At 41.5% G+C, this 22490-nt stretch overlaps 1 protein-coding gene across 2 annotated transcripts in view; it reads left to right on the forward strand.

Annotated features, from left to right (window-relative positions):
* The first annotated feature begins 2309 nt into the window (after positions 1-2309).
* PRKG2 (protein kinase cGMP-dependent 2) overlaps positions 2310-22490 on the forward strand; it is a 97033-nt gene continuing 76852 nt past the window's right edge. For both annotated transcript variants that reach the window (XM_082463796.1, XM_082463795.1), the window contains exons 1-2: positions 2310-2430; positions 12076-12549. In XM_082463796.1, coding sequence (XP_082319922.1) covers positions 12089-12549 — 461 coding nt within the window. In that variant the 5' untranslated portion in view covers positions 2310-2430; positions 12076-12088. The remainder of the gene's footprint in view (positions 2431-12075; positions 12550-22490) is intronic.

The following is a 22490-nucleotide window of genomic DNA, read 5'->3' on the forward strand; positions in this document are numbered from 1 at the left end:
TCCCTGACAGCACTGAGCTGCTGAATTCACCAGACAGAGCCTCTTGACCTTGGTACTTCTTGCCATATGAAACAATAAATTTGCTTATCATGGAAGCCATTTTAAATTGGGTTACTTATTAATTGTAGCCTCCCTCATCTAAATTATGACGCCATCATTTTTGCTCTCATATCGTATTTTCCTTCATAGCATTTATCACATATATAGTTACTTCTGTGTTTATTTGATTGCTTTCTGTTTCCCCCATGGGATTCTAAAGTGCCAAGATCACATGTTGACTTTGCTCACCGTTAAATTCCCAGATTTTAGCACCGGGCCTAAGGCATAGAAGCTGCTCAAGCACATTTGTGGGAAGAATGAATAAAGAGCTCAAACATGGTCACTTTTCTCCTCCTCTTCATCACCCTCCTCCTTGTTCTCTATAACTCTGCATTGTTGACAGAGCACAGGATCCCTAGGAAGGAACCTAAGTTCTCCCTCTAACTCTGACTCTGGGCAGCAGCCTGCACTACATCTGTGCCTTTCGAGTTTTACCTCAAGGAACAGTAAGAAAATACATATTACACGGTTGACCCAGTACATATTTACCTATTTAACCGAAGAGAAAGGTTTATAGAGCATATTTACTTGTACTATGTGTAATATCTCTGATATTTTTATCCTCTTCTATTTCATTTAAAAAATGCAAGTTCTGGCCCAATACATCAATTTTTGGACCCATTAATTAGCTACCCACAGCACCACCCCCATGTACTAAATTAAATGTAAGGACTTTGAAAATCTCTGATTTTCTTTTTTTCTTGTTGTTTAACTGTTCATAAAAATGCAGGCCATTGACTTAAATGTCCATTATTACAGTGACTTAACAATGACTTAATTATTTTCCCTTTTCCTGTGGAATTCTTCTCCATCCCCATCTCCTCTAGTTGGGTTATTTCGAAGGCCTGCGTAAAATGGAAAGACTCTCTCATGTGTTCATGAAAAAGTACTTTGTACTTTTGCTGATTTTTTTCCAGTTAGCACACACACACAAAAACCAGGACTGCATTTTCCCTTCTTTGAAATTTAACGGGCCTATTTAACATATTTTACGTGGGCCTAACTTCTATGTAAGTTTATATATGTACTAGTGCAGACCGGCGTTACATGAGTCCCACTGCCACCCTGTGGTTTAAAACCCAAGGGAGCTGGGTTCTAACATTCTCTAGAGGCACAGTGAATAGACCCTCACTGTAGTTCCCAATCCTCCGCACAGAAACTGCCCTTGTCTTCCGAGGATTTACCAGTGAAATTACTCTGGAGGCAGGAGAAAAGGGGACAAGCCACACGGAGATCTCACAACTCCAGGGCATAGCAAATAATGCGGTGGGGTATATATATATTTAGAAAACCATAATGCGAGCCTCAGGGAAAAACATGTAATCAAAAGGCGACGGGGAGAGGATTACCAACTTGGGTGATCAAGAAAGCTCCCTGCCAGAAGACCTACAGATTCCGAAGGTCCCTTGAAACTCGGTTCAAACCACTGCCCCCAGCATCATGTGAACTGGCAAACTCGATGCAAGTTATGGCTCCAGAGTCCGGGAAGAGCGCGTCGCCAAGCTGCTCCAGGGTCACGTGTCTTCTAGAAGGGCACCGGTGTGACAGAGTAGAGCACGTCCAGGGTACGTGCGCCTCTTTGCGCTCTGGGAGTGAAGGCGAGGTGGGAGAGAGCTTGCAGTGAAAACGGACCTGGGGGCGGGGGCGGGGGCGGGGGCGGGGGGAGAGAAGGAGGGGAAGGAAAAGACGAACACCTCCCTGAACTTTCCTCTAGCCTCGTCCCACACACTTGAAATAGAAACAATAACACGAAAAAAAAAAAAAAAAAAAGCTTACAACCACGACGCTATCTCCCTACTTAAGTTGTCTCACTCCGGGGGATGCTGTCGCCGCTCGCGTGTCTCGGGAGTAAAGGCTGGGGCCGGTGTGGGTGCGAGGGCGGGTGACCCCACCTTTAGGGAAGCCGGCTCCCTGTTCTTCCACGCCATCGCCCCGACTGACCCCCGCCCCCCTCCCTTTCGTCCTCGCCTCTCCTCCCTCCTTCCCCCCTCCCTTCCTGCCTCTCTCCCTCTCTCCCAGCGCGTCTCCTCTGCACCGGCCCCCGCGGAGGAGCCAGGCGGCAGCACCGGAGCCGCCGCAGCCTCTGCGCGCAACGCCCTTGCCCGTGCCCCACGGTCCCACGTAGCCCGAGCGGCGGCGCCGGCAGCCCCGGGCCCGCGCTACGCGCCCCGCGCCCCGCGCCCCGCGCCCGGCCTCGCTAAACTGACCTGCGCCCGGCTGGGGCGCCGCGGGCGGCTGGGGAGGGAGGACGGCGAGAAAGCGGACGCGGAGACGCAGGGGCGGCGGCGCCGAGGGGACGAGCTGCGTACCTGGAAAGTTACCGGCTCTCTGGTGAGACTCGCGGGCTGGGGGCTCGGGCACCGAGGGGCGCCGGGGGGCCGCGGCCGGGGTCCGCGCGGGTGTCGGCTGGGCGCGCGGTGCGCCTCCTTTCCACACCCAGCCGCTCTCGTGCCTGTGCTGCTGGCGTGTGGACGTGTGCACGCGGTGCGTTCGCTCGGGGTGGCAGCCAGCCGGGAGCTCCGGGAGGCAGGGGGAGGCTACTGGATTTCCAGAAGCTCGGCTGGGGGCGGGAGGGGCGAGCTCAGCCCGGGTGGGGAGACGTCAGGTTCGCATTCTTTAGCCCCGGCGGCCGGGGAGACTGCTGCTCCGGGCTAGGGGCTTGGCAGTGCTCTCAGGGCGTGCGCTCCCGGCTTCGCTTCGCCGAGCTCCGGGGAGCTGCTAGGAGATGAGGACTTGTAAACTTGTGTGGGTGTCCTGTGTCACTCTCGGCACCGTGAGGCGCTTTCACATTTCTCGCTCTGTTTTTCCTGGTGAAGAAGCAAGAGTAAACAAACAAACAAAAACGAATCCGTCACTTTGGGGCTGAGAGAAAAAGCAAGGGGTTCAAGTTTGAGAAGAACTAGGGTACGGATGCATAGCAGTTGAGACCCTGCAAAGACACAACGCAGGCAGGATGAACAGGTAGAAAGGGTGACTCTCTGGTCTTCATCTCGTCGCTGAAGTTCCCAGGGCTTCTCTATAAAGGCAGAGAGCAACATACACCTGCCTGCGCTCCCCACCCCGAACAGTGCCTTAGAAATTGTCTCTTTTCTTTGCAAGTTTCCATTTAACTCTTGGAGAAGGCGATTACCTACATAACATACAGTAGGTGTTGCCAGTACTACTGTTCAGTTTTACACAGGAGGGTAGGCGCTAATATGGTGGAGAATTATCTTTGGAGCATTAAGAGGCCATCTTCTCCATTGGAACATTGTGTAACTAAGAATAAACGACATAAAAAGATGGTACACAGAGATCTTTCTCTTTTACCTGAAATGCTCCATTTCAGTCTTCTGAAATCCTTACAAGTGAGGGCTAATTCACCTCACAGTGAAGGCGTATGTTGCCTGGATTGCTGCCTGAGTCTTTTGAGCCCATATTGTCTTGCTTCCTCTAGGCTATTTTCCTATCAATTATCCCCTCTTCTCCTATGTTTTCATTTTCTCTATATTCACTGATTCAGTATTTTGGGCTTACAAATACTCTCAAGTTTTCACTATTCTAAAAATCCACTGCATGAACCATGGTACCATGTTGAAGTCCCTGCTCTCAGTGTCAGCTCTTCCCACCGTCCTTTGTAATCCGGTTTCTATCCCAACTCTTCTGTGAAAGGCTAAGTTCAATATATTTCCCTCATGTGCTTTGATATGTCTCTGGGATGAACTGCAGCTTGCTCACCTCTTGAAAATCTTATCTTTATGGCTTCCAATGTACTTCTAGATCTCTTATTGTACAACTGTTCCTTCTCTGCTTTTGTTATTTGCATCTCCTCCTCCTCTTCTCCTATAAATAATATCCACAGGTACCATCTAAATGTACATACGTAACCATAGAGATAGAGGCATTCCTTTCTTTTTTCCCTCAGTGATCTCATCTACTAGTGGGACTTCAGTTCTTACCTATGAAGTGTTCTCTTGCCTTGACCTTTCTTCTTTGCTACCACGTGTTAGACATTTCCACCTTGATGACTCATAGGCACCTCAAACTCAACAAATATAAATCCAGGCTCATCACTTTTTCCATAAAGCTTGCTTATTCTCTTGACTGTGGTCAGTGTCACAGTGCCTAACCCAACGATGGTGCTCTATTCATTTTTAATGAATGAATGAGTTCATAGTACTGCCTTCCTCCCCGCCTGCCAAGATCAAAACATTGGAATCTTTTTTGACTCCCCTTTTGTGTGCACCCATTTAATTACCACATTTAGAGATTCTCCCTCATGCAGTATTACATCTTGTCTTATACAATTAATCCCTCCACATCCTTTCTCTAACACGATAGCTTCTTCTTACCGTCTCTAGTTTTTCTCTCAAACTTCATATAGACCTAAACACTTTTCTTCTCTTCATAGCCAATCTACTGGGCACTTTTATCTACTTCTTCAGCTTCAACCTTTACTTATGATTGCTAGGTATTTTCAGCTCCCCCTTTTCGATTTTCTAGTCCCTTGTTTCTTACTGCCTACTGAACTTCTTGACCTTAAACTTTCCACAGTTTCCTCAAACTATCCAAAAATTAAACTCACTGTCATATCCCTCAAATCTGCTCCTCAGTTTGGTTAATGACATCTTCTCTTACCCAGTTGCCACAATGGAAACTTCCAGATCTTTATCTTTCTTCTTAACGTCACTCAAATTCCATCAGCTACCATCTCTGGACCTACACCTATATAATTACATTTGTGTGTGTTTGCCTCCTTATCTGATACTATGGCACCGCAGAATAGCTGAATGGAATGCCACCACATTTGGCAGTGAACATATGGGATATAAGACTCACTGTAAACATTCTGCGGGGTGTGTGTGTTAGGGCGCCATTGCAGGGAGATAGCCTCAGGAGTAGCTGAAACTTTGGTACAATAAAAGCTCATATGACTGCCTGACAAGAGAGAATTACTCCACAAGTTAAAATGCCATAGACAGAGAAAACAAGCAGTAGATTCAAAACTGAGCCCGAGGTCAACAGTCACAAGGTCAGATGGACAGATGCTTTTAATTGTGGAATCAATATGAAATTGAGCTGTTTCTCACAAGGACAACTCTTTGTGGTTGCTTCCGGGAGGAGCAGCAGGGGTTTATATACTCAGTGATGGTTAATTATTTTCTAAAAGACATTTGGTGAGACAAAGTTAAGAGTAACACCAGATGCATCGGTTTCATATGTACTTAGAAAACTATCTCGAGAAGGCTGTGTAATTCATTTGACTTCAGGCTAACCTGCCCATATCATGAAAAAGAATCTATTCTACTTTTCATGATTTATTGAAGAGAAGGAAATTGCAGAGTTGCCTATAGCCATAGCTTTTGCCAGATCCCCTATGATAGTGTTTTTCTCTTTTGGCTACCATGGAGATGGTTCATTTTTTCTTGAGTTCAAGATATTAGAATAGGATTGGGACGCTTTCTGATGTTAACTCTGTCCTCATCCTCTCTTACTTGGATTGGTGCAGTAGCCTCTTATAGCCTCTTATTTTGTCTTTCTTCCTCTAAGCTATTTTCACTCCATTCCATATTTATTGCCAAAAAAAGTTGTTTATTTTTCTAAAGGACAAATCTGACCATAGAACTTGAAAAAAACTTGACCTACACTAAAATCCAGATACCGTAAATGGCAAATGAAATTTTTCAGTATCTCATTCTAGTGTCTTACTTTTTTAGCTTCACTTCTCATCACTCTCCTTCACCCATCATGCATTTCAGCCTGTTCCTTAAATATGCCATCAGCTTTCTTGCATTCACTCCTAGTACATGTTTTGTTTTGTTTTTAGTTCATAGAATTTCTTTTTTAGAGCAGTTTTAGGTTTACAGAAAAATAAGTGAAAAGTATGGAGAGGTTCCATAGTCTCCCCTCCCCTTCCCTATTCTTAACATCTTGCATCAATGTGATACATTGATGGGCCAATACGGAAAAAATTATTAACTGAAGTCCATAGCTTACATTAGAGATCACTTTTTTTGTTGTTCAGTTCTATGGGCTTGGACAAATATATAATGACATGTATCCACCATAACAGTATCATACAGCATAGCTTCACTGCCCCAAAATTCCCCTGTACTCCACCTATTCATTCCTTTCTCCCTCTCCCCAATCTCCTGGAAATCACTAACCTTTTTACTGTCTCCAAGTTTTGTCTTTTCCAGAATGTCATATAGTTGGAATCATAAAGGATGTAGGTTTTACAGATTGGCTTCTTTCACTTTGCAATATACATTTAAAGTTCCTCCATGTGTTTTCAGGTCTTGATAGTTATTACTTTTCATCACCAAATAATATTCCATTGTCTGGATGTGTCACAGTTTGTTTATCCAGCCATCCACTGAAGGATGTCTTAGTTGCTTCCAAGTGTTGGCAATTATGAGTAAAACTGCTGTAAACCTCTGTGTGGGCCTGTGTTCTCATATCAGTTGGATAAATACCAAGGAGCATGGTATCTCATTGTTTTAATTTGAGATTCTCTAATGACATAGGATATTAAGCATCATTTCATATCCTTATATGCCATGTGTGTATCTTTTTGGTGAGGTGGTTGTTTAGATCTTTTGCCCATTTTGCAGCTGGATTGTTCTTTTTCTTGTTGTCGAATATTAAAGAGTGCCTTGTATATTTTGGATAGTAGTCCTTTATTAGATATGTGTTTTGCAAATTCTTTCTCCCAGTCTGTGGCTTGTTGTTTAATTTTCTTAACAGTGTCTTTTACAGAGCAGAAGTTTTTAGTTGTATTGAAGTCCGACATCAATTTTTCCCTTCATGGATTGTGCTTTCAGTGTTTTATCTGAAAAATCATCACCAAACTCAAGATCACTTCCATTTTTTCCTATATTGTCTACTAGCAGTTTTATAGTTTGTGTTTTACATTTAGGACTTTGATTCATTTTGAACTAATTTTTGTGAAAGACATAAAGTCTGTTTCTAGATTCTTTTTTTTTTTCTTTGCATATGGATTTCCAGTTGTTCCAATATAATTTGTTAAAAAGGCTATCTTTTTCCCACTGAATTGTCTTTGCTCCTTTGTAAAAGATCAGTTGACTAAATTTTTGTGGGTCTGTTTTTGGTCTCTCTATTCTGTACCATTGATCTATTTGTCTATACTTTCACCAATACCACATTTTCTTGATTGTTGAAGCTTTATGGTAAGTCTTGAAGTCTGGTAGTATCAGCACTCTGACTTTGTTCTCCTATAATGTCCTGTTGCTTTAGTACATATTTTTTGATCAATAGTTTTTTCCACTAAAATGAGTTGTTTTATTGGCTAAATAATGTTAACAGTAATAACAATAATATTTAATATTTATTGAACACATACTATACGTCAAGCCCTGTGCTAAATGCTTATCATTGTTTATCTCATTTAACCCCCTAACAGTTCTAAATGATATGCAACATTATTTTATCTATCTGTCAATCTATCTATGTGTCTATCCACCTCTTCTATTATTCACATTCATGCCCAATGTCAAGGCCTAGGGCTTATAAATACTAAGTGAAAGTGCTTGGATTGGGACTCTGGCTCTATAACATTAGCCAGCACTATACCATCTCCTGTATTTATAGATATATATATCAGAATCCAGATGGGTAGAGAGAAAAATAGATACTATCTAGATCAGAGCCAAGATTTTGGTTTCAAACTACTTGAGAGCTGGAGGAAAAACAGACAACAAAGGCTAATTCCTCCCACATTGGCTGTCAGGTGTTAATCTGCCTGCAAGAGCGTCCACAGTCAGTTTTGCTTTTCCTGTGTCTTTTCTAGTTACCTCTTGTATATGACATTTCCTAAATCGTGATTAAATTAATGTAATAATAATTTATAACTTTATATAATCTTCCTCCCTTTTGCTAGATGCCACTGCTCATTGTATTCCTTGCTCCTGTCCCTGGCTGCAGAAGAATATCCCCTTCAAAGTGAACCATGTTTTTTGGTTGCTTTTGAAGATAATTAGGTGGGCCCTTTTGGTTTAAGGATTTCAGTGTAATATGTGTAAATTGATAGAGGCTACGTGAGGGAATTACAAAGGAGGAGTCCTTGCAGTCCTGGAACCTGGGTTGGGTTGCTTATGAAACTTTCTGGTCTTCATCTTTTGGTGGGGCTTCCCTTAACTGGGAGGGTTTCCCAGGTTGTTTGTTCCAGAATGACTTTTTGTCTTCATGAAGACAGAGTAAGGATACCCCTCTCCCCCGCCCCCAGTAATTTTCATCTTTAAAGACCTCTTGTCCGGAAGACATCAAGTCTACTAGACTTCTTCCCCACCCAGTAATGATGCCCTCTGGGCATTTCCTCATACCAAGTCACTTAGTGCCTTGCTAGTCACATACTATAAGCGCTGCTTGGTGTGTACTACATGCCTGACAATGCACAGGATACCTTACAAACATAATCTTCATAATAAATCTATGAGATGGGCACAATTATATCCACTTTCTAGATTAGAAAACCGAGGATTCTAAGTAATTTATAGAAGGTTACACAGCTGGGAAGAGGCAGATTGTTTTTCTACCCTGGCTGGTTTGACTTCATTGCTTATGTCAAATCCTGACCTTCGTCTCCATGCTCATTTCTTATTACTTCACTATACTTTGAAAACAAACAAACAAACTCATAGAAAAAGAGGTCAGATTTGTGGTTACCAGAGGTGGTGGTGGTGGGGGATTGGATACAGGCAGTCAAAAGGCACAGATATCCAGTTATAAGATAAATATTAGGGATGTCAAGTACAATATGATACATATAATTAACACTGTTGTGTGTTATATATGAAAGCTGTTAAGAGAGTAAATCCTGAGCTCTCATCACAAGGAACAATTTTTTTTCTATTTCTTAAATTTTGTATCTATATGAGATGATGAATGTTCACTAACTTGTAATCGTTTCATGATGTGTATACATCAAATTATTTTGCTGTACACCTTAAACTTATACAGTGCTATATGTCAATTATATTTCAATAAAACTGAAGGAAAAATACCCTGATCTTTATCTCCAAGCTCATTTCTTATTACTTTGCATGCTGTTCTCTGATTATAAGAATGATTCTAAGAACCTATAGTTGCTAGATTGATTGAACAAAATCCTGTGGTTCAGTTGTGACTAGCAATACGTATTTGGGAAATAGCTTGTCTCTCTTAGTGACAGATGCAGACAGGAAACAGAGGGAGTCTAATTAGGTTCTATGAAGCCAGACACTCGAAGCCTTGGCTTGAGGGACACCAGAATTGAAAGGGGTGAACGAAGTAAGAAATCAGACTTAGGTATTGAGTCATACAGTAGTCCTTACATATCTTAAATTAGTGACTTGAAAGATGGGTTATTTACTCTCATTTCATCCCTCTTTAGAATTCTAAATAGCTCGAAAGATTTATTCAGCTTCCAAACTGACTTCATTAAAGCCAGAGAATAGCTGGTGTTTTGGGAGAATTTAACCACCTCTGCCTAATTGTGTTTCAGGTTTGTAAAATTATTGGATTGGTACAGAATGTTTTGACTACCATACATAGAGCAAAAATGATTCTAAGCCTTTTCATATTTAGAATGCTAGAACTCTTCTCTGTGTCGAATTTGACTGCAAATTCATGGAGCTATGCCCCTGGTATAGTACACGACACTTAGTTTGGTCTTAGTAAACAATTGTTCTATGAATAAAGAATGAGTTGCTAGTTTAATATTAGATTTAAAAATGTTTGTGCTTACTTTTGTTCTTTATAAGGCAATTTCTTTTCTTCCACCCATTCCCCTCCCTCTACCCTGCCTTGGATTAGGAATGCTTGTCCATGAACCGAAAAAGCACATCTAGGAGATGTCTCTTTGCTGCATGTTAAAAACTTGTGCACACATTAATTTAAGATCCCTTTGGGGGTACCCTTCTCATGCCTGTCATTCAGAATCTCATTCAAGTTTATTCTCAGGTCCCAATCTAAGATCTTCTGAATTGCTTATTCAGGTTACCACGGTGTCCTGGGCCACTTCTTTGAATTCTAGTCTCCTTAACCTTTTTATATATTCCTAATATATAAGAATAGTAAATGCTGCTGAGTCAACAGAAACTTAAAGGTTAGACCTGCCACATCTCTGCAACATATTACGGCAGTTCCCTGGAGGCTAATGTTTATTAACGACTACTTTGAACCTGAATTCTACGAAGAATGTCTGGGTATTGCAAGATTACTTTTATAAGTGCATTTATTTTCTGTTTCTACCATCCATCTTAGGTGACCTGCATTGATTATTTGGTTGCATCTGTTTGAAACTTAGAGGCTGTTTATGTCTTTGTCTTTGTTGTAAATGTTCATGATGATTCCGGTAGAGCTAGTGAAATCAGTCTAAGCTTTTATTTCTCTCTGAGTTTGAAATTTGGAGAGAGAGAGGGCCAAGAATGTGTGAGATTTATAACTTCAAACTTCCATCTATCTCTTATTAGATAATAAGTGGTCATTCAAACTTAGTTTACAAGTTTCTTGGGTTATGGCTGTCAAAAATTACACGTGCAAAGGTATGAAATTTAAGTAGCTAGCTTAAAAAGACTTAAACCTTATGATAATTAATCAAAACAGTATTTTCCAAACTTCAGCCTTTCAAGTTCTTTTTGATTTTGCTCGTATGTGCTTATTAACTGCAGATGATTTCTTTTCTATTTTCACTGAATTGACTCAGTAAATCTAACTATCTTACTGAACCTCAAAATTTTGTGGTGCCAATTATTTATATTTCTAATGAATGTTAATAAATACGTAGCTATTGAACTAAAAACCATTTTTTAAACAAATAAATTTTATTTATTTATTTTTGGCTGCGTTGGGTCTTTGTTGCTGCGTGTGGGCTTTCTCTAGTTGCGGCGAGCGGGGGGCTACTCTTCATTGCGGTGCGCGGGCTTCTCATTGCGGTGGCTTCTCTTGTTGTGGAGTACAGGTTCTAGGTGTGCGGGCTTCAGTAGTTGTGGCTCACGGGCTTCAGTAATTGCGGAGTGCGGGCTCTAGAGCGCAGGCTCAGTAGCTGTGGCGCACGAGCTTAGTTGCTCCACGGCATGTGGGATCTTCCCGGACCAGGGCTCAAACCCGTGTCCCCTGCATTGGCAGGCAGATTCTTAACCACTGCGCCAGGGAAATCCCTAAAAAACATTTTTGAATCAACTAAAATCATGCCTCATAATCCCCAGTCTGCCTATTACATCCTGAGACTCACTGGATTAGTAACCACTTTGGGACCTACACTGAGGATATTCTTTACAGGAAAATAATAGAGCATTGTACCATAGGTTGTCATTTTTTTGGACAATCTTGGCTTTAGGATATAAAGTAAAGGATGTAGAAGAACTCCCATGCCTCTGTTTTACCTTCTGGTAACTGCCATCCAGAAGTTTGTAACAGCGAGCGTTGTCGGAAAAGCCAAACTTAACAGGCACACACGGCTGGAGAAAAGTGCCAATACAGCAACACCAACTGTGCCTCCTCGAGGCTCCTGAAGTGCAGATGTGTCATTTTCTAAACCAGGGGGAGGTTTCTTAGTGTAGCCACTCAGGGAGCTGTGAGAGTTGTGACATTAACAAGCCTCTGCTGCGGTAGCTGCTCGTTGGCGTTTTTTATCTTTGCCATGCTGACATCCGAATCGCAGTTTTGTTGTGATGCTTTTGACAGCTGTCCGGAGAGAACGACCAAGGAGAAGAGCAGGTAACGCAGGCCGTTTGTGCAAAACGCTTATTAGGTGGGATGCTGGGGCCAGCAAAGGGATGGGGAAGAACGAAGCCAAGTGCCAGCTCCTCCGCATGGAGGGACAAAGGGAATCAATGCGTAGCTTTCCTTCTGGAAGCGTGGGGGAATTGATTGCTTACCAAACAGCGATGAGCGCTGTGTTTCTCTTTATGAAACAGAGCGGACTGAGAGGAGCGGCGCTGGCGGTTGGGAAGTGAAACTCCACTAGGCAATCCCCAATTCTCTGCCCTCTCTCAGGTCCTTGAACAACATGGGAAATGGTTCCGTGAAACCCAAACATTCCAAGAATCCAGATGGCCACTCCGGGAACCTCACTACCAGCGCCCTCCGGAGCAAGGTGACAGAGCTGGAGAGAGAGCTGAGGAGGAAGGATGCCGAGATCCAGGAGCGGGAGTACCATTTGAAGGAGCTACGGGAGCAGCTGTCCAAGCAGACTGTGGCCATTGCAGAGCTCACGGAGGAGCTCCAGAACAAGTGCATCCAGCTGAACAAGCTTCAGGATGTGGTACACATGCAGGGGGGAAGCCCGCCGCAGGCGTCTCCAGATAAAGTGCCTCTTGAGGTCCACCGCAAGACCTCGGGATTGGTCTCCCTCCATAGCAGGAGGGGAGCGAAGGCTGGTGTGTCTGCTGAGCCCACCACCCGAACCTATGACCTCAACAAACCCCCTGAATTTTCCTTTGAGAAAGCGAGAGTCAGAAAGGACTCCAGGTAAGTTCCCACCTGGTTTTGGACTCAGGTGGCCTTAAATATTATGAAACATTAGAACGCTATTTATTGAGTCTCCTCAATGGAGAAGCGCGTATTAACCCTTTCAGATTTGGGGATAGAGGGGCTTCTAAAAGGGTTTTGTTTTGCAACAGGGTCTCCCTTTAAGTAGAGCTTCTCTTTAAAGGAGGACTCGTGCTTTACCTGGACTTTGATTTGTGATTTGTATAACTGAGGAGCCGAGTTTACAGAAGTCATTTCTGTTATCTTGAAAACCCTAGGGGAGTGAAGAGGTGGCTTTAGGAAGTCTGCCCTTCTCTCTTCCAAAGAAGTAGACTTAACGGTGTACACAAATCACACTGAATTATGAATATGTATAGCAAAAGCCACTTCTCAGCACTTAGTCTGCAAGTGTCATGAAAAAGGGATCAGCTGACGCCTCTGAGGGGGGTGCATTCATTCATTCATCCCACAGTTTTAGTTAAACACTGCCTTCTCCCAGCCACTGTGTTAGATGCTAAGTATATACCAGTGAATAAATAGACACAGAGCATTTCCTGTGGGAAAATAGTATACACAGGAACAAGTAAACATTGTGTAATTATTAATTAAGATGAATGGTGTGATGAAACTGACAGTATAGTGGGTGGTGTCTGGGAATTAAGGGGGAGAGAAGGTCAAGGAGGGAACAGAATTGGGATTGTCATGGAGACCTGGTTGAGGAGGTGACCTTTAACTGAGACCCAAAGGAGAAAAAGGAGGACAGACCAGGTAGAAAGGGCACTTACTTCAGGCAGAGGGAACAATTAAAAGCTAGAATTAATTTTAAAAATAAGTATTTTTAAAAGAACGTGTAAATATTTCCCACAGTATTCTTGTGTGTGTGTGTGTGTATGGGTACGTTTCTTTTCTGGCTCAAGTTTGAATTTCCTAACCAGGAAAGATCGATTAGAAACATTATGAGTTAGGGTCTCCTTTCTGCGCTATTTTTAAATGAGTAAATATTTATTAGTTGAAATTAGATCTTTTGCCTTGATAATGTCTTGGCTGAGCCTGGATCTTTCTTGCAAAATCCAAGATTTGTGAAATTAAAACAACTTTAATTTATTCACACACATAAATAATATAAATCAAGATAAAACATCTGACTTAAATAAATGATTAATTTTGATAACAGGATTATAAAGGGAAGTTTAATTCATCAATTTGTTGACAGTGCTTGGCACATAGTGAATGAGCAATAAATGTTTGTTAAGGAAACAAGTCATGCCGGATTATAAACGCATAATACTCTGTGGTTGAAAGAATCTGATTGACATTAGAGTTCAGAAGACTTTTTTTAAGCCAAGAGTTTATTTATTAGTTGGCTTAGAAAGGTCTTATCTATTCCCATTGCAAAAATAATAATTATTTATTTTTAATGGTGTGAATTCAGAAATTATAAATGTTGCTTACAAACTTACGCTTGTTTTTCAAAAATTGAACATCATAGTGTTCTCTTTTGATGTATAAGAGATATATGCACATCTAATAATTGTATTATGCATTCTCTCTATATACATACTATACACATACATATGTTATACATACTATATATGTATACATAAGACAATATATTATTTACCCACAAAAATTCTTTCAAATAACAATGTGCTTATATATCTAGGAGAAGTGCGAGAGAATTTAATAGTAATTCATCTTCTTTGACCCTCTTCCTACATATTCCACCAGATTTCTCCTCTTGAATGAAGATTATTTTCAATTATTTTTTCCAAAGACTTATGCCCATCTTGAGGCAAAACACTATTCTCCTGGTGTTAGGTAACAGAACAATCCAAGATTAAGTACATTCTTCTGTATTTTTTATTAGCTCTATTATAATGAGGTAAAGGAAATCAATAGCTAAGCACAGTTAGTTTTTGGGCCAAACCACCTGTCTGTAGTGAGTGGGACACAGGAGAGAAAAGACATTATAGCCCTTATAAGGATGGATGAATAAGGATGAGCAATGATTCCCCTCATCCATCATAAAGGCAGGCCCAGTGGGTACAAGTTTGTGTTGAGGATACGGTGAAGAAATGGGATAACTGATTCCTTAATGATTAAATCCTAAAGAGACCAAATTAGATTATTTATGCCTTCATAATCCCTTTATGCTTTCATAGAGCCTTTTGGTTCTAAATTGAAAAATTAATTAGAATATGGGAACCACTCTTTTTTCATTGACTGGTTTATGTCTTATTTCCCCTTGCAGACATTTGTACCTGAATTTTCCCTGCAATTTCCCTTACAAAATGTCTTTCCCCTTAAGTCTGGAATAAGTGGCTAAACGCAGATAGCTAACATCAATTCAGAGATTTAAAAATGTACAGTTCTTTGAAAGTGCTCAATATTACAATTCATTTTCCATTTGCAAATAGTTCCAGTTTTAGAGAAAGTCTGTAAGTAAAGTTTGGATAATTTATCCAAATTTATCCTTTACACAGTCTATCAAAAATTTTGTAAGAAAAAACTTTCTGGAAGTTAGAACATTAGAAAAGATGAGAGCACCATTCACTGATAAAAGGATGATGGACAATGTCCATTGGTTTGGCTACTTTTCCAAGCAGTTCCTGTTAGATATTAAAGAATTTAAGGTAGCAGTCCAAATGGCTCCTTCATTTAGTTTTAGGTTCTCATGATTTATTTGTTGAACTTTATAAAGTTTCCTGGCTGACTTTATGAATAAATTTGTTTTTACTAATATGTGTCAACTACATTTTGGATCAGGTTTCCCCTCCACACTGGATCAGAAAGTCATTGAATGGTTTTTTAGTCTTTTTGTTGAACAGGATGTCTCTGATGATTACTTAACAATGAGCAAGAAAGTGGGGGGATATTCCAGCCCTCCTGCAATCAACAGCGTGGGGGAGATATGAAGTACTGAGAGAAGCCAGAGAATAACATTTGGGGGGGATGATAGATTTTGAATTTGAGGATTCAGATTCGGTAATTGATGAGAGACTCTCAAACGCATGCCACCGCGGTCTGGGAGTTTGCTGAGGCCCCTGTGCTCAAATGTGTTGTAAATGGCAAGTGAACCTCAGCAACTGCCAGGCAGCCCACTCATGCCATCTTTGTTGTCTTGTACCCAGCAAGTGTACTTGTAAGGTAGGAAGGGGGAGCTTAAATAGTATAGTTGCACCTCCCTGCTTTATTTGGAGGAACTCATATGCTCTGATGGCATTGGAGAACTCTTCTAATTTGTCTCTTGCCAAATTCAAGGGGCTACTTTTTAAGATCAGGTTCTAGAATAACTCAGTGCTGTTCAAGAGAATTTTCTGCAATGATGGAAATGTTCTGTAATCTGTGTTGTCTGATATGGTAGCCATCAGCAGAATGTAGCTGTTGAGCCCTGGAAATGTGGCTAGTGCCACTGAGGAATTGAATTTTTAATTTCAAGTTATTTTAAAATTAAATAGCCACATGTGTCTAATGGCCACTGTATTGGATACTGCAGTTCTAGATTATGTGGTTTTGACTGTAACCGCTGTCTTTTGAGGTGGGAATTGTGACCGTAGTGAAGTTTGAGAGAACTTACAGACAAAATAAGACCTGTGTTCGGTACTAGGACAATGTCACAGAAAATGAAAATGAGCCTGTCAGATTGAGGTGGGCAAAATGTGGAATCCCTCTTCAGCTGAATGAAACCTGCAGTCTATCATAGCCTTTTGCAGGGACTTGGCTTTATGCCCAATGACCGTTTTAGATCTTCAGAAGCATACAACCATGTGGGCATGTAGCCCGTTTTATTATAGGTACTCAGCCTTTCTGAAGTATCATAAATCATGATGAGTCAGAGCATTCCAGCATATCAAATGCTCTGATCTCTGATTTAAATCTATTACAGTAACTATCAGAAGACTTTAGAGCTGGAAGAACCTTAGAGTTTGTTTCAGGCTTCTCCTCTATTGGAGAAGTGAGGAAACAGGTTCAGGGGAGTTGCAGAATAGGCCATGGTAAGTGGCAGAGCTAAGATTAGAACCCAAGATTGACTTTGAAACCAGTTCTTTCCCTCTATAATCCCAAAAACGGTTGCCCAAAGTCTGGATTTGCCTGTGGGTAGGTATCAAGCCAAAAGACACTACCAAACCAAAGAGCAGGAGAAGGAAGGATTTATTTCTTGCAGCAAGTAAAGAGAATACCGAAGATATTTCCCCAAGCAGTACGTCCCTGAACAGCAAAATTGGGAAAGTTTTAAGCTAAGGGTGCATGCATATTTATGAAGGAGCTTGGGCAGTGTATGCATATTCATGGAGGAGAATTCAGTGTAGAAATGGGGCAAAGACTGACAGAGTCCTGGCTCTAGTTGATTGAAATCAATAAAGGTCAGCATGATCATTCCTTAGGTTCCAGTTAGTCTGGTGGTTGAGTGCTTGAGGGGGTTTTGGATCCTGCAGAATAGCTCAAGAATGTGCTTCAGACTGATCTTTATCTTTGAAACAGAACTGGGAGTCTTTACAACTGATTTATTGTCTCCAATATGGTTATTTTCTGGCCTGATCAAGAGCAAGCATTGTGGCCAGACTTAGATCACAAAATGGCTTAGGCCTAAAATGGCTTCTCTTATGTCAAGAAAGATATGTCTGGTTCTCTTCCTCTGGGGGTCCCCAACCCTATCTACCTATACTAGTGTTCTTAACGCACAAAGATCAAAGGGCTCAAGTCAGGTTAGTTTGGGCACCAGTTTGCTTTATTTTGTTACACTGTATTGATTGGTAGGAAGAACAATGCTGCTTCCTGGCTTCTTCCAAGCAGAGTTGAGCAGAGCTTACCCATTTCATTAATATTCACCGAGTGCTAGATCTTCAGAGCTCAGGCCTCTGTGAAAAGGACACAGAGAATGGATTTGATCCATCTGATGGTACAGAGTGATATATATGGAGGGGCACGAATGGGTTCTGAAACAAGTACAGAGCTTCTCAGGGCTGAGAACTGAATATCAGTGGCAAAGGTGGGCGAGAAAGAGCTCAGATTGCATTTCTGTCCATGTCTGACCTGCCTTGAGCACCAAGACAACCATGCCTGCAGAGGTCAGACCTTTTACTGAAATTAAATTTTCTGTTGATGTAGACATTGTTTAGCAAACTTCAGCACCAGCAGAACTAAATTATGAGCTCGTGCAGAATGTCTGGTGGAACACAGGCAAATTAATCAGAGACATCTGGCAAGTCGCTGGTATGACTTCCTTTCACTGAGAACGCTTTAACTATCATCTGAAACTATTGTTCTTCTTTGAAAAGGAGAGGTAAAACAAAGACTTGCCATCTGACTTCGGATGTTGACTCTAGTTTTAGGAAGGGCAATGAGTCTCATTTGTCACTCCCACCCCAGGAGCAGAATAGGTAAAAGTGGAAAATGCTAGTGAGTAACCCATTTAAACAAGATGTGGAAAAACAGCCAGGAAGAAAGAGTATGTTTATTATTATTTGTTCTTCCTTTCGAGAGCAGTGCCTAGCATTTGAATGTGCATTATAGAAATACAGCTCTTTTACTGAGCAGAAGTGTTTGCTTGGAATGATAATGATAATAGTAATAACAACATTTATACATCGCTAATGATGTGCCAGGCACCACACTGAGTGCTTCACAAATATTGAATTATTTAATCCTCACAACAAACGCATGAAATAGATATTATTATCACAATCATAACAGATGTGATTATGTATCATTTTATATATGAAGAAACTGAGGCTTACAGAATTAAATAACTTTGCCTAAGGTTACACAGCTTTTAATATTGGAACCAGGATTCAAAACCAAGAAATCTGCTATCTAAAGTCTGTTCTAAATAAAGACTGACTGTATAGCACAGGGAACTGTATTCATTATCTTGTAATAATCTATAATGGAAAATAATCTGAAAAAGAATACATATATATAACTGAATCACTTTGCTGTATACCTGAAACTAACACAATGTTTAAACCAAGTATACTTCAATAAAAGTCTGTTGTAACAACTGCAATATCCCACTATACCAAAATGAAAATTAGAGGAGGATTCTTCATATTTTAGTTGGGAAGCCTTGTAAAACATTAAATAAATAATTAGAAATAGATACGTTTCTAACTTTTTTTTGACATGGTTACAAACAGCTCTCTGCTATTGTTGTCAGGATGTTTGAAATCAGAATGTTTGATAGCAATAATGTGCATTTAGATATCCAGATCAGAGCTGGCTACTCAGGGATGGGGTGAGAAAACCAAGTGTTTGGGCAACTGCTAGACATCTGTTGTGTGCACGACTCTTAGAGGCGGAGCAGCCTGCAAAGTGAATGTCTCCCCTTGGGGTTGGAGAGGGGTGTGGAGGGGATAGGCAGTGCTGCTAAACTTCAGAAAAAGGAGAGGTTAGGAGCGCGGAGGAGTTGAAGAACCTGCCTAGAATTCAGTGGCAGCTGCCTTGACACCTCAGAGAAGTGAGATAGATTTTGGCAGATTTTCCGAGTCCTGGCACCCAGCGCCCGTGACTTCCTGCCCCTGCCTTTTCTTCTTTCTCTCTAGAAGCCAAAGGGCCTGGGCTCTCTTCACTCTGCACCCCACCTAAGCCCTCTCTCAACCTCTCAAATTACCCTCTGCTTGGTTTATAGTCACCCTCTGTTCCTTCTCACTTTATCCTCACATCTTCCAGTCTGTGAGTTGCTAGGTGTTAGGAAAAATGTGTAATTAAGCCTCCGGAAACGCTCAGGACTCAAGGACTAATCGTTGTGAAAATCAAAAATCGAAGTGCTTATTTTAAGTTCCCAGCCGACTCGGAACCACCCTTCCCTTGCCTGGTGGACAGCGTTCCTGAGTTACCGCATGTTCTGTGATGTTTTTATGCTACTGCACAATGACCACAGCCATTTTTGACCCCATAGCCTTGGCTAGAAACATTCCCTTTACGCCTTCAGATGAACACATTCAGTTCAACAAATGTTTATCGAATATTGAATTCTTTAATTTTGTTTCCTTTCCTTTCTTTTCTGTAGTTCTTTCTGTCTCCTCTCCCCCATTTCTTTCACTTATATGTTTATTTTGTTTGCTTCTAATTTTCCTCCTCTCTCAGCATCAGACTAGTCAAGGGCCATCAGTACCAATTTCTAGTACCTAGTATAGGCCAGACACACTGAGTTATCTCATTTATTTTCATAACAAACCTACCGGGTGAATATTATTGTATGAGGCTTACCAAGAGTAAGTAACTAGCCCATGGTGGTCCTCAGTAGTGCCTAAAGCTGGGCAACCTCACCTAGATACCGAGACAGCTGCCACTTAATCGGAACAACTCTGAAACCTACACTTATTATATTTTGCCTGCTCTCTTACTACTTTATGGGATATTTATAGCAGTTTGTGGACCTGCTTGCCTCTAAGTAAGTTACTCCAGGTGAATATAGCAGGGCTGGCTTTGAACAGCTGTCCTGGGAGCCTGGGCAGAGCCTCCAGCTCTCCTTACTTATGGCTTTTAAGTGTCCTCTGAAATGCGTTACTCTTTCCTGACCCATTTTTTCCCTCACACACATTTCATGCCATTCTGGACGCTGCCCATTTCCTTGCTAGATTCCCAGGAAAGAGTGTAGTAGAAATAGTATGGTTGAGAAGACAGTGACCTTTTCTCCTTGCTTGTCTAATCGGAGGGAGGCATCATCACTGACCTCTGCCAGTGCGGTCAGTTTCCAGGGGGCCTCCCCTTTCTTTGCAAAGCCTGAGCATCTCAGCTCATCACCTGACTTTTTCTAGGGTTTAACCTGCTTCTCAAGAAGGGGGAAAAAAATCTAAAGCCAAGGAAAAGCTTTTCAGTTTTTAGACTCTGGAAGTACCTTCTGTGTGAAAGATATATTTGTTGTAATGATCCTTTAACTAAACCTGTTTACGTTCTTTAAAGTCTCATTTTAAGATAATTTGCTCTCCTCCATGCAGACTTTCCTTAGAAACATTGGTGAGTTGTAGATTTTTCAGTGCAGTCTTGTTTGACAGGTTTTTGTTTTTGTTTTTGAGATCTATGGCCAAGAATCCCCAATTTCCTTTGAATCCTTCCAGGAGGGTTTGTTTGTCATGACAAATTAATTTGAATTAGTAAATTCCAAGCATCAACTTTCGTGGTCTTTTTGGGGTTTACAAACCAAGCTCTGAGAAATATGAAGGAAAGAAAGATCTGTAGCTTCCAGTCTCTTCTCTCCAGATGAGGTGCGAAAAAGGGAGGTAAAAAGTGAGCAGGAGAAGATACTACTTGATAGTCCTTGGAACCAGAAACTCAGGGAAACCCAGGTGTGTTAGTTTTCTATTGTTGGATAACAAGTTACCACAAACTTAGCAGCTTGAAACCATGCATGCTTGTTATCTCGGCATTTCTGTGGGTCAGGAGTCTGGGTGAGGCTATTTAGGTCATTGGCTCAGGGTTTCAGCAGGCTGCAGTCAAGGTGTCCCAGCTGTGTTCCTTTCTAGAGCTTTCTAGTGGAAGAGGTCCTCCTCTAAGCTCAAGTGATTGTTGGCAGAATTCAGTTCCTTGTGGTGGTAGGGCTGAGGTCCCCATTTTCTTGCTGGTTGTCAGCCAGGGGCTGCTCTCAGCTCCTAGAGGTCTGCCCAGAGTTTCCTGTCATATGTCCCCCTCATGTGACAGGGGCCCTCTCACAACACGGCTGCTTACTGCTTCAGGGCCAGCTGGAGAACCTCTTTACTGTTGGCTAAGATGAAGTCTTATATAACATACGCTGGGTGACCCTCCCATCACAGTTGCTATATTCTGTTGTCAAGGAGCAAGTCCCAGGTTCCATCTCCACTCAGGGAGAGGGGATTGTATAAGAGCCTGACACCAGATGGGTAGAGATAGTGGGGCCATCTTAGAATTCTGCACACCATACCGGCCCCTTTGCATTTCTGGTATGAGATTCTCTAAGAATCTGGCCATGCTAGGCATGTAAAGCCATATATAAAAAGCCCAGAGTCTTGTACATGCATATTCATAGCATATTCACAAGACGCAAATACTCACTGATGGATGAATGGGTAAATAAAATGCAGTATATACATACAATGAGATACTATTCAGACTTAAAAAGGAGGGAAAGCCCTTCCTTTTTCATGCTACAATGTGAATGAATCTTGATGACTTTATGCTAAGTGAAATAAGTCAGACTCAAATTATTCCACTTTATATTAGGTACCTAGAGCAGTCAAATTTCCAGACACATCAAGTAGAATGGAAGTTTCCAGGGGCTGGGAGGAGCAGGGAATGGGGAATTATTGTTTAATGGGGACAGAGTTTTAGTTTGGGAAGATTAGAAAAGTTCTGGAGATGGGTGGTGGTGATAGGTGCAAAATAATGGCAATATACTTAATGCCACTGAGCTGTGCACTTAACAGTAGTTAAGATGGTACAGTTTATGGTGTGCATTTTACCACAATTGCAAAAAAAGGTCCTGGGGCTGATTTGACAGCATGCCTCTAAGTGCCAGGCTGTTTCAGTTTCCATATAGGATGCTGGAAGGAGGTAGAGTGATGATTTTCTCTTTTCTTATTTTTTTTTTCTCTTATTGGTTATCTTGTAAAGGAGAATAAGATACAACAAAGTCTTGTGACAAACGAACATCAATTGATTATTGTGAATTAATCAGCCATTAATTACTTAATAGTAATTGATTGATTGCTTGTTGAGCCTTCAATGAGGCTTGTTCCCAGTGCTGTGGGAAAATAGAGGGGAAGAACAACTTCAAACTCCCTTGTGTTTTCTTGTTTACAGCTGTAAATCTTAAGCCTAAGTGCACCTTGTAATCACCAGGGAAGTATTAAAAAATATTGATGCCCTGGTACGACCCCGAGGGAGTCAGATTAAATTGGTTTGAGGTAAAGGCCCTGGGTATCAGGATTTACAGAAGGTCCCTTGTTGATTCTAATGTGCAGTGACAATTGAGAACCATTTTG

Source organism: Balaenoptera physalus, assembly GCF_965194825.1.
Source record: "Balaenoptera physalus genome assembly, chromosome: 5".
Taxonomy (NCBI): domain Eukaryota; kingdom Metazoa; phylum Chordata; class Mammalia; order Artiodactyla; family Balaenopteridae; genus Balaenoptera; species Balaenoptera physalus.